This window comes from Esox lucius, chromosome 19, assembly GCF_011004845.1.
Source record: "Esox lucius isolate fEsoLuc1 chromosome 19, fEsoLuc1.pri, whole genome shotgun sequence".
Classification (NCBI taxonomy): domain Eukaryota; kingdom Metazoa; phylum Chordata; class Actinopteri; order Esociformes; family Esocidae; genus Esox; species Esox lucius.
The window spans coordinates 4,332,114-4,345,169 of NC_047587.1; the positions used below are offsets into that span (position 1 = coordinate 4,332,114).

The 13,056-nt window shown below is 41.7% G+C and overlaps 1 protein-coding gene across 5 annotated transcripts in view; it reads left to right on the forward strand.

Moving 5' to 3' along the window:
- ano3 (anoctamin 3) overlaps positions 1 to 13,056 on the forward strand; it is an 88,443-nt gene that overhangs the window by 26,875 nt on the left and 48,512 nt on the right. For 4 of the 5 annotated variants that reach the window (XR_002198245.3, XR_003777435.2, XR_003777437.2 and 1 more), the window contains 3 exons: positions 8,256 to 8,416; positions 8,827 to 9,013; positions 12,567 to 12,787. Coding sequence is in view for 1 of the 5 variants with exons in the window: in XM_020056792.3 (XP_019912351.2) it covers positions 8,256 to 8,416; positions 8,827 to 9,013; positions 12,567 to 12,787 (569 nt within the window). In the remaining 4 variants the exon portion in view is untranslated. The remainder of the gene's footprint in view (positions 1 to 8,255; positions 8,417 to 8,826; positions 9,014 to 12,566; positions 12,788 to 13,056) is intronic. The other variant, XR_003777434.2, reaches the window with a different exon arrangement.

The following is a 13,056-nucleotide window of genomic DNA, read 5'->3' on the forward strand; positions in this document are numbered from 1 at the left end:
AGCTCCAGCGCAAGTGGGGAAAGTCGTTCTCCACAAACCAGGAGAGACGCAGAGAAAGTGGATAGGTGGCTTCACATCACTGCCAGGCCAAGAACATTTTGTTTGAATTGCACTCTGAACACAGCGGCAGATCAACATCAGCTCAGCTTTGTGGTGAATTTGAAGATGAATTATATGCCCCGAATGGCTTTATTTGTCACATGTCCAAATCAAATCTAATTCTGTATTATTTGAAGGTACATTTTAACAAGCCTCAAAACACCATTAAAAACAATAAGAAAAAGGAGCAATTACAAGAAGGTAAAGTGGAGGGCTGAGAGAGTTATGGAGTAAGTAAAGCAAAGATTTAAGGATATAGCTGATAACTGCAAGGGAATGAAAATATCACAATAACAACCATAGTAATCAAATGACTCACAGCGTTCATTAAAGTGGCGCTGGATTTGGAAGCGAATGCAGAGTCTGCTGCCTGGAAATGTATTGGCAGACTGCTACAGATCCATGGTGCTCAGTAGGAGAATGCCCAGTCTCCAGATGTGGCCTTTCATATTCCAGAGATGACAAGAAGGCTGGCGTTCTTGGACTCGAATATTTCAGTCATTATGAATGAAATGACCATGTGCCCATGGTTGGTGGGGACGTGAAGGCCCAAGGCTTTGGTAATAATAATACCTTTTGGTCAATAATACGACTTAACAGTCGGAGCCACAGTGAAGTGAAGCAAGAACTGAAGCCATCTAATCATGCTGTTTGTTTCCTATAAGGACTCTGACAACAAGTTAAAGGTGTTTTGGATTTGTGGCATTATTGCCTGTGAAAGGTCGATACTGTAATGTAGATGGAACGCAATAAAAAGCAGGTATTTGTTTTTCTGCTTCAGTAACTGAGAGATAAATTCAGATTTTGGCTAGGTTCCCAAAATGAAGAAAGTTCAAGTGGGTTGAGTATAAGCGGGTGTTGAGTGAAAGATCCAAGTCTAATATTACTCTAAAGTCTTAGAAAGATTGTTTTGCTCTGAAGACGGAGCTGTCTCTTTTTACAGTTGGAGTTAGATGGTTTCTTTGCATGTTTTTACAGACTAAAAACACAGTTTTGTCTGAATCTTTTATGCCAACAATACAGAATTATAAATGAGATATTTATGTGTTGCCCCTGGGTTTCATATGCTGGTAAAACTGAGTATCATCAACATAGCAGTAAAAGTTTAAATATTTTTTTTGAGTTATGTAGAAAACATTTGTGGTCCCAAAACGACGCCAAAAGTTAAACTTGTTACATGCAAGGATTCGTTGGCCAGCTGCACCAATTGAAGTCTGCCTGAAAGTTTGAATAAGAACTAAGAGATCACCTGACCTCAAAGACCAACATATGTCTCTAGTCGCCCTTAAAAATCAAGAATAGAAAAAAACCATCTAAATTATGCACATATTAACTGATTGATAAAGGATAGTTTTGGGACTGTGGTTAGATCTGAAACCAGACTGAAAGGTGTCATAGATAAAAAAATTGTATCTGTGAGTTGCTGGCCTGCGATTACTCTGGATTTTATAATTGGCCCAATAAACCAATTGACTGTCTCCGTGTTGGTCAATAAACTAGGCTGCATGGTCTTAAGATGGTAATTACAGTTAGTAAGCGTTGTTAACCATAAAGATGTCTGCATTAGCTTGACTGAAAAGTCTAAGTCATTTTTTTGTATGTTCATCTGAGTTTGGCCAGGTTTCTGTCAGGCTGTTACATTTGCATCCACTGATTTATTCACATACAAGAATTGCTTTTAGAGTGAGTGGTCTGATTTTCAACAGTCCACATTGGAATTCTAGTTTCTGGTAAGGCTGTATATTAAAGAATAAGTCCGGGCAACAGCTGTATATTTCCATTATGGATGCCCCTGGGGCGGTTGGGCCTGCCAAAACCAGCACATAGGATAGGAACAGTTCCAATGGGTAGGAAACAGGAAACAGTGTAATAATCTCTCTACATGCAAAATATCTATTTTCTGTGTCCCTCTATACAATCAGTGTGTGATGTGAAATGGAAATACAACCCTGTAAATCAGATGATTGTTACCAAGCCATATCCCTATAGACCCTGTAAATCAGATGATTGTTACCAAGCCATGTCCCTATAGACCCTGTAAACCAGATGACTGTTACCAAGCCATGTCCCTATAGACCCTGTAAACCAGTTTACTGTTACCAAGCCATGTCCCTATAGACCCTGTAAACCAGATTACTGTTACCAAGCCATGTCCCTATAGACCCTGTAAACCAGTTTACTGTTACCAAGCCATGTCCCTATAGACCCTGTAAACCAGTTTACTTTCACCAGGTCTTGTCCCTATAGACCCTGTAAACCAGTTGACTGTCATCAAGCCATTTCCTTATAGACCCAGTAAACAAGCCTTGCTCACATCCCAGAAAGCCTTTGCAAATGCCAATGCAAATGTAATTTGAACCATATGAACAGCCTATACTACGGAAGAGGATTAGTGCCAATCAATAATAAAAAAATAAAACCCTCTCGACATTCAAATCATCATAATGCGAAATTAAACTTGTTACATTTCGAGAAAAAAAGTCGAAATACAATCTTGAGAATAAACTCATTAAATATCGAAAATAAAGTTTAATAATCTGTCTTATGGTATCCTGGGAAACCACGAAACCTTTATGAATCGCGCGTAGGTGAAGCCAGCGATAACCTTGCATTTGTCCACTGGTTGTCAATTCATGTTGGACAAAAGCAAGTACATCGTGCAAATTGGACTGATTTTTTCTTCTAAAAAGACCTAGCCGCTTGCAAATTCTCCTTATAGTTCGTAGGTCATAATTAGCTGAAGTTGATAGTATTTCTTTGTTACTGAAAGAAAGTCTATAATATAGTTTGACTAATTGATCCAACTCAACCACGTCTTCTATCAGTAGGCTATGCAATGCACACTGATCTAATGCGTTATTCTCTACATTTAATTTCGACTTTTATTCTCGATATTTAATGAGTTTATTCTCAAGATTGTATTTAGACTTTTTTCTAGAAATATAAATATTTTTTTCTCGAAACACACCGACTTTATTCTCAATATTTAATGAGTTTATTCTCAAGATTGTATTTTGACTTTTATCTCGAAATATAAAGAGTTTTTTCTGGAAACACAACAAATGTATTCTCGATATTTAATGAGTTTACTCTCAAGATTGTATTTAGACTTTTTTTCTCGAAATGTAACAAGTTTAATCTCGCATTATAATGACTTTAATGTCGAGAGGGTTTAATTTTTTTATTATTGCTTGGCACTAATCCTCTTCCGTAGCTGGCTAGCACATTTGTTAGTACAAGGTCCCATATGAACAGCCTATACACTGTATTGTATCTGTACAGTACCTAGTTCTTTGCATGATAAATAGCCTAAGTAATATAAACTATTCATAATATAATCACATTGAAAATATTATTTATAAATTAGGCTAGATAGTGATAGTTTAACAAATTACCTTCATGGTTAACACAAATAGAACATGGCTGAGCAAGTTAGCAAAGTGCTACCCAGAACTGACAAATACTTGACTGGAGCTAGCATACAGCTAACTGGAGCCAGCTAATTACCAACCAAAGCCAGCTAACAACAAGGAACAAGGAACTAGCTAATCGCCAACCCTTATAGTGCAATGATTGCAAAGTTCCTAAACAATACATTTACAAAATTATATTATGTTAATCCTAGGGATATTGCCAGGAGTGTTGTTTTTAAAAAAAAAAAGAAAAAAAGTACAGTACAGTAACAAATTTGTTTTTTCCAAAGGAATGCACCGCCGACACGACATTTTACATAGACATGGGTCTCTATCATAGTTATACAAATACCGCGCTTTTCCAACCCTCTACATACACTTAACAGGCAGGTTATCAAACTGTATCGAAAGGTCCAGTGTACTTTTGTACTTTACCGACCAGGAAAACAGGTTAAATGATGAAAAAGACATGGCTTTTCCTTGAAGAGTTATGAGGACCTGCAGGTGTTTTGATCATCCCAACGCAACACAACCAGGTCAAACTGCCCCCTAGAGGCCAACCAAGTGTCCTTCAATATAAACGTGTCCTTCAAAATTCTAAATCAACCTCAAATGCGACCATACATTTTGTATGTGTCTCACCTCTTTGATGACACAAGTAGCCAGTCTACCTTTTAATAATGGTTACCGCACTGTAATCATATTAACAAACTGGATTATGTATATTATCTCTTGAATAATGTATATTACTTAGCCTATTGTTCATGCAAACCACTAGTTACATGAATGGATGTCCTGCATCAAGACATTGACAGTTAATGTCAAGTTGTCATAACAAAGACATCCCAAACAATGTAAGCCTTGCATAAAAAATGACGTAATGACACCTAATGACAACATTCATAAACGTTCAAAATGATTCCTTCATGTGTCATGTCATGATTATGACAGTATCATGACAGTGTCATGTCACTCTTATGCACACCCCTTCAAATAAATTGTTACCTAAAGTTCTAACCACAGCATAGCATTGGTGTTGGTTTTCTCACTCATATTCACCATTTATCACTGTCAATGACAAATCTGTCATCTGGTAGCAGTGTTTATACCAAGTGTAAAAAGTTAGTTTTCTCCCTGGAACAAATGTATTTTGCGTGATTTTATTTGGCTTTTTTACTTTAACCCGTTTTCTCCCCCACTTCGTGATAACCCTGCATGAATGCAGCAACTCCCTGGACACTCAATGTCGAAGTACGTGTCTTCTGAAGCACATCCTATGCGGTTCTGCTTCTTATCAAGTTGCTTGCTCAACCAGGAAGTGTTGACTGGAAGGCATGCCACAATGTACTCTCCAGCCTCCGCCCACAGGTGCCCAAGCTTCCACAAGACACGAGGCAGAGGATCCACATGTACTACTACTAACTATAGCTTCCTTAACTGACTGACTGACTAGACTTTACTACTGGTCTGTTTAGTGTGTCTGCAGAGGAAGCAGTATGATCTCAGAATTATAGTTCTGGCCACTGCGTCACATTGAGTTGATATGTCTCAGTTATTTTCAATGTTCTCTCAGCGGGAGTTCAATAATTACCATTTTGGTCACTGTTCTGTAATTTCAAAAGCATCATGCATCTTCTTCTGAATCTGTCTCTTCCCTGTCCATCTCTCTCTCTCTCTCTCTCTCTATCTCTGGGCCATGTGCCATACATCTTAAAAAGGGTCTGTTCTCGCCCAACAGCAACGCGGGGAAACCCCAGTGAAATCGATGTGATGAGACATGAATGACTTATTACTTCTGTCCTCACAGCAGCGGCACACTGCCCAGAGGAAAGAGTGAGTGAAGAAAGTAAACAGGATGGACGGAGAGATGTAGGGAGGGAGAGAGATGGGAAGAGGGAACCAGAGACGGGGGGAGCAGACGACAGGAGAGATAAAGAGGGTTTTAGCAGGAGGGACTGAGATGGATGGAGGAGGAGTGGGAATGATCAGTGCAGCTGTGTAGCTGAGCACGGCAGTCTGTTTCCAGGATAATTCCTGGGTAATGCTGGGAGTTGATGAGGGAGCCACATTCTCATAGTGGTTTGATGTTATGAACGGCCCCCTTTAAATCAGGATCATGTTTAGCCATTATGGCTCCATCTGAATCAAGATCATATCCGGCCATTATGGCTCCATCTGAATCAAGATCATATCCGGCCATTATGGCTCCATCTGAATCAAGATCATATCCGGCCATTATGGCCCCATCTGAATCAAGATCATATCCGGCCATTATGGCTCCATCTGAATCAAGATCATATCCGGCCATTATGGCTCCATCTGAATCAAGATCATATCCTGCCATTATGGCTCCATCTGAATCAAGATCATATCCGGCCATTATGGCCCCATCTGAATCAAGATAATATCCGGCCATCATGGCTCCATCTGAATCAAGATCATATCCGGTCATCATGGCTCCATCTGAATCAAGATCATATCCGGCCATTATGTCATTATTTGAATGAAGATTATATGCAGCCATTTTACACTATACATTTTTCAACAGAATGCACAGATTTTGACCATGACCTGGTCTAAAGTATGCACTATATAACAGTGCTGTGTGTGGGGTGCGGTCAAAACCTCATTCAGGAAGGGGTTGTAAAGCACACAGTGAAGGAGAAACTGTTGTCCCGGGTCACTGCCGGTCATTTACAACGTTTGTATCTAATGAACAAATCTCTTTACAATTTGTAATTAGCTACGCCAGCATCTCCGACCCCAGTCTTGGGGTGTTAAATTAAACAGCAGACAGACAATGAGTGGGGTTTGTTACATTCCAAATGGCAGCCTATTCCCTACATAGTGCACTGCTGTTGACAGGGCCCTCAGGGTGGTGCCTCCGGGCCCTGGTCAGAACAAATGCACTGTGTAGGGGATAGGCTGCCATTTAGGAGTCACGCCTGCGCTCACTAATCTTGCTGATGTCAGAATAACCTTGCAGATGACTGTAAAGTCCTATGACGTCCAGGATAATAAAATTATGCATGAGCCTTTCAGACTGAAAATGATGTGCTTTTGTAGTTATCCAATAACAGACAACAACACTTCAGGGGTAAGGAGCGCCCAGGGGCTCAAATGTTCATTTAATCCTGTTCATTTGAAATAAGTAAAAAAATCCTATAACACAACTCCTGCCAGCCCTGATTTGATACTGTAAACGTATATGTTTGTTTTACCTGAACATGTTCCCTATAATGCATTTCATTATTAGTAATGCATTTCACACCATTGCTGTGAGTAAAAAACAAGCTGGTGCTGTATCAGCTGTGATTCTGCTGTTTCTAAGACGCTGTTTCCACTCTCTAGCTTATCTCTAGTCCTTATCGTAGTAGTGTGGTGCTGTGATTAGTTATAATTGGAGAGTCATATTGGTGCTGATTGGAGGGTATCTTATAGTCTGGATATTAATTGGAGAGTCATATTGGTGCTGATTGGAGGGTATCTTATAGTCTGGATATTAATTGGAGAGTCATATTGGTGCTGATTGGAGGGTATCTTATAGTCTGGATATTAATTGGAGAGTCATATTGGTGCTGATTGGAGGGTATCTTATAGTCTGGATATTAATTGGAGAGTCATATTGGTGCTGATTGGAGGGTATCTTATAGTCTGGATATTAATTGGAGAGTCATATTGGTGCTGATTGGAGGGTATCTTATAGTCTGGATATTAATTGGAGAGTCATATTGGTGCTAACTGGAGGGTATCTTATAGTCTGGATATTAATTGGAGAGTCATATTGGTGCTGATTGGAGGGTATCTTATAGTCTGGATATTAATTGGAGAGTCATATTGGTGCTGATTGGAGGGTATCTTATAGTCTGGATATTAATTGGAGAGTCATATTGGTGCTGATTGGAGGGTATCTTATAGTCTGGATATTAATTGGAGAGTCATATTGGTGCTGATTGGAGGGTATCTTATAGTCTGGATATTAATTGGAGAGTCATATTGGTGCTAACTGGAGGGTATCTTATAGTCTGGATATTAATTGGAGAGTCATATTGGTGCTGATTGGAGGGTATCTTATAGTCTGGATATTAATTGGAGAGTCATATTGGTGCTGATTGGAGGGTATCTTATAGTCTGGATATTAATTGGAGAGTCATATTGGTGCTGACTGGAGGGTATCTTATAGTACAGATATGTTTATGTATTTTATGTTTATATATATTTGTTTAGACATGACATGTTTTATATAATAAAGGTAGCGGTGAAAGATAGAGGTTTTACTGAAAGAGCATTGGGCTGGATTCAAACCCATGTGTGCCAGAGGCAGCAGCTTACACCGCTGTCCACCCCAAGTCATTCAAGTCATTCCCTTGTCTCCTTCCCGTGTCTCCTCTGAGGGGCGGGGCTAACTTCAAGGTTCAGTGAGCAGGCCAGCAGCCGGAAAGTACCAATTCAAAACCGCTAGGGAAGACAAGGCAATTAGTGTCAGTGTGCCCTTGAGCAACTGGAGCCCCGTGGTGGATTCTGGGATGCTCCAGTCAGTGCGGAAAATAACGTAGGACAACAAAACAGGTTTTCCATTCATGCTGGAAAATGGATCTTTCCCTCTACCGCACCTCCCTTCTTCTCCCCAACCCCTCCCCAATTCTCTCCCACCTCTTATGTCTTTCATCACCCTCTACTCCCCTCTGTCTCTCCTTTTTTATCGCCCCCTCCTCTTCCTCCCTCCCTCCCTCCCTCCGCCAGGCATGCACACCAGCATCAGCGAGATCTTAAAGGAGAAGACACTGAAGCCGTCCCGGCGCAGTCTGCCCTGCCTGGCCCAGAGTCAGACACACCCACAGAACCTCAACCATTGCCTGTCCATGCCCCTCAGCCCGGACGACAAGCCCGAGACACACCCACAGGTACCAATACAAATGGAACTAATGGACATTTACAGCAACAATCCTAGTTTGCTGCCGGAATTCTCTATTACAGTGTGGTACTGTAAACAGCAATGAATTATGGGGGTTCATGATACATGATACATGGGACATAGAATGTGGTGGTGTAGTACAGAGATTGTGGTGGTGTAGTACTGGGTAAATGCAGTTCACCCATCTTGTTCCTTTCGTGTAATAGTTTAGCCACTTTCAGGTGGAAAAGAATGCATTGAAAGAATCGGAAGCTTTAATATTTATCCATGACTTGTTTTAACCCGTACCCTGCCTGTCGCAATTCAATAGTACTTTATTCAGAGGTAGATAAAAAAAAAACATTTGAAAATCCCAGTACTCAGCTGAATAGATATTTGTTCTCACCTCCATATCTCCAGGACCGTCTGCAGTCAGAGCCTCAACTCCAGCACCCGACTGGACCTCGGCTGCAGCCCCAGAACCAGCTAGCCAAGCCCTGGCTACAGAACCAGGCCCTGGCCCCGGACCACTGTCAGCTTCAGGCCCAGAACCAGCCCCTAACCCACAGCCACAGCACCTCCTGCACTCTCATTTCCTCCAAAATAGGTCAGTCAGTTGGTCGGTCAGTCGGTCGACATGTCAGTCAGTCAGTCAGTGGGTCAGTCGACATGTCAGTCAATCAGTCAGTCAGTCAGTTGACAAGTCAGTCAGTCAGTTGGTTGACACGTTAGTCAATCAGTCAGTTGGTTGGCATGTCAGTCAATCAGTCAAAGTGCTTTACAGAACAAGCATATAAAAATAAAAGCAGCAGAACAACCCAGAAACACATAGAACATCTAAGCTAAGATTAACTTTAAAACAAAGACACAAATGTAAAATAGTAAAAACAGCCCAAGAAAAGTAATCAATATGCTAACGAGAACAGGTATGTTTTATCCAAAGGCTTAAAAGCAGATAGGTTGGGAGCCGTTCTGATCTCTAGAGGCAGGGTGTTCCACATACAAGGCCCTGCCACCGCAAAAGCACGCTCCCCTCTACGCTTTAGTCTGACACGAGGGACTACCAGCAACGCCTGGTCATGGGATCTGAGACTTCTGGACGGAATGTACGGATGAATAAGTTCAGAGAGATGTTGTGTAAAGATTTGTAGACAAAGAGGAGGATTTTAAAATCTATTCTCTGCCGAACTGGTAGCCAGTGTAAAGATCTGAGGATAGGAGAGATATGATCATATTTGCGACAATTAAGGATGAGTCTGGCCGCAGCATTTTGGACTAACTGAAGACGGGAAATTTGAGAATCTGATATACCGCAATATAGTGAGTTGCAATAATCCAGCCGACACGTGATGAAAGCATGAACCGCCATTTCCAGAGTTATTGGAGTGAGAAAGCCTTTGATTTTAGATAGTAAACGAAGTTGGTAGAAACCGGAACTGATTACAGATGAGATGTGTTTATCAAACTTTAAGGACTGGTCAACAAGAACACCTAAGTTCCGCACTCCTGTAGATTTAAAGGGAGATAGACTCCCCAAGTCTGGGCTTGTACACTGGGACCTCTCACTCGGGCTGAAAACAATGACCTCGGTCTTATCATCATTTACAATCAGTCAGTCAGTCGACACGTCCGTCAATCAGTCAGTCAGTCGACACGTCAGTCAATCAGTCAGTTGGTCGACACACCAGTCAATCAGTCAGTCGGTCGACATGTCAGTCAATCAGTCAGTCAGTCGGTCGACATGTCAGTCAATCAGTCAGTCGACATGTCAGTCAATCAGTCAGTCGGTTGGTCAGTCGGTCGACATGTCAGTCAATCAGTCAGTCGACATGTCAGTCAATCAGTCAGTCGACATGTCAGTCAATCGACATGTCAGTCAATCAGTCAGTCGGTCCACATGTCAGTCAATCGATCAGTTGGTCAGTCAGTCAGTTGACATGTCAGTCAATTAGTGAGTTTGATAATCAGTTGGTGAGTCAGTTGGTCAGTTAATTGGTTGACCCATTGGTCGGTCAATCAGTTGTCTGGGTTATCAGTGGGTTAGTTGGTCAAGTGGTCAGTCAGTTGCTAATTCAATTGGTTAGTTAGTCGATCAATTGGTCAGTTAGTTTGTCAGTTAATCAATCAATTGGTCAGCTGGTCAAATATTTGGACAGCTAGTCAGTTCATCGGCTGTTAAAATAGTCTGTTGGTCGGTCACTTGCTCTATAGGTCAGATGATAGAGATTGGTTGGTCAGTCGGTCTGTCAGTCAAGTCAGTTAATCCATCAATCCGTCCTGCTATAGGCTGAGGTAGATCTATATATAAATACGTTCAGGGAGTTTCATGACCTATCCAAGATTGATGTACTGTTTAGTATTATCATATGAGGTACTTAATCCACTAAATAGACTGGTTATTAACATTTTAATAATATGTTATGGTATAAGGTGTTATTCACTGTCGATCCTGGCAAGAGTGATGATGCATTCAGTTGTGTGAAAGAAGGTGCAGCATACACCATTTTCAGAGTTTTGACCTTTTATCTTTCAACCTTAACCCAACCTTAGCCATTGTACCTGGTGGTTGAATATCCAATTACCTAAAATATTAAAACTATTTGACATTCTATGTGATTTTCAAACGGGCATGCCGGCATTTTCTTCAAAGTGGCAGTGACATTTAAGCATAAACATAATATGGATCTGAAATCATAGGGCCTTAGGAGGTTGGATAAGCTGTTTTGTAAAGCAGTGAATAATGAAAACCATTCCTGTTATATGTAAGGATGTCACTACAAAAAATATCACTGCTGTAGGAGAAAGAAACATCCAGCCCTAATATTTAAATCGGAAGCTGTGCAAGAACTCACTCAAAGGCTGTTCACGTTCAAATGAGCAGTTTGCATGACTCAGAGACTCGGGACTAGTCCCAAACGGCTCAAAGCCCCCTCGGCTGTGAACTACTGTCAACCAGGGCCCTGTGGGGCCGTTTGGGACGGGGCCTGCCCTGTCGTGAGCAAGGTGCGGTCAGTGCCAACACACCCTGAAAGGTTGCCGCTGTCAGATGTCGGGGAAGGCCGGTGCAAATATTAATCAATCGCATGATCACTCAAGTCATTTGGGTCATCACAATAGACCATACACACACACACACACACACACACAGACGCATAAACACACAGACACATCAAGATGTTTTAGTTCCCGAAGTGAAATTAGAAACCTCTCTGTGCTATGTATTCCGCAGTGACTGGTTAGAAATAGAACTACTAGAATGGTATCCCAATTCACATCAGTGTAATTCTGTATTTAGTCTGCATACCTACTATGTGAGAAAACTGCATTTTTAACATTGCGTTAAGTTGTGATGGATTGATTTTTACTTGAATTCAATATTTGCTTCGAAATCAATTGGCCAGGAGGTTGATGTTGGATATAAATTAAATGATTAAATTGCATTACAATACATTTAAGAAAGGCGTTTTTAAGTGAACTACAGTATCGGCACACAATATATGGCTTTGGCATAATTGTTGGGTCTCTTCCCACATACTACAATCTGTGTGGGAGTGCCCTGGATCTGACACAACACTAATAATGAGGTGTCCGATAAGGATGATTATGACAGTAACTGTTGTGACGGAGATGACGGTCATGATAAGGATAATGGTAATGATGATGACGGTACTGTGACACGGCAGTAACAGTCGTATTACGCAGCAGGGGTGGACATTCAACCCACTCTCTCCAGGGACAAAGCCAGAGTTAATAACAATCTCTGCACCTATAGAGTCAGAGGATGAAAGAGCTGAGCTCCCTGCTGAAATCCCCCTTGGGATTAAAAGAAAACTGATAAACCTGCAGGCCTCTTTCAAACTCTGACATGGCGGCACAAGAGAAAGGATTTGTCTTGCAATGCTCACCCTTTGTTTTTGCACTGCTTCCTGTAGGGTTTAGGACATAAGGTAATATCCACATAAGGTACACACTAGCTTTCGTTTCGTTTCATTGATAAAGGCGTTGGATAATACGTTCATGACAAGGATTCAAACCCCAAACGAATGTTGAGTAACAACGTTGTGTGGAGCTCACAATGACAGCGTGGTCAGGTCACTCCTTGCCACGGTCGTGCCCCTCCTCGTCCTGCCCATTTACCACGACGGCCTTCCTGTGTTTAGCAGAGGCTGCGAAAGACCGTTATGCCGAGGAGTCGGAGGTCAGCGCCGCGTACGAGGCAGGGAGGACGGATGAGTCGGAGGTCAGCGCCGCGTACGAGGCAGGGAGGACGGATGAGTCAGAGGTCAGCGCCGCGTATGAAGCAGGGAGGACGGATGAGTCGTTTCTCATTCAGAAACCTGCCAGCCGAGCCAGATTACAAGCACGCACAGACTCGCTTCAGGTAAAACCTGCGCACACACACATGCACGTGTGGAAATGGGCACACGCCAGCTTAAATGCACACAAGCACATACACACACACACACACACACACTGTATTTAAAACACACACTGTGATGTAGGAGTTCACTATCAGAGCATTTGTGAAGTCATTCTCATAAATCCTTTTGGATTTCCGTAACACATTCATTGCAAATGGCCTATGAAAATCCTGTGATATTTTTTATAGTGCTGTTATCATGCATTAAAGAAATTGACATTCGTGTGCTT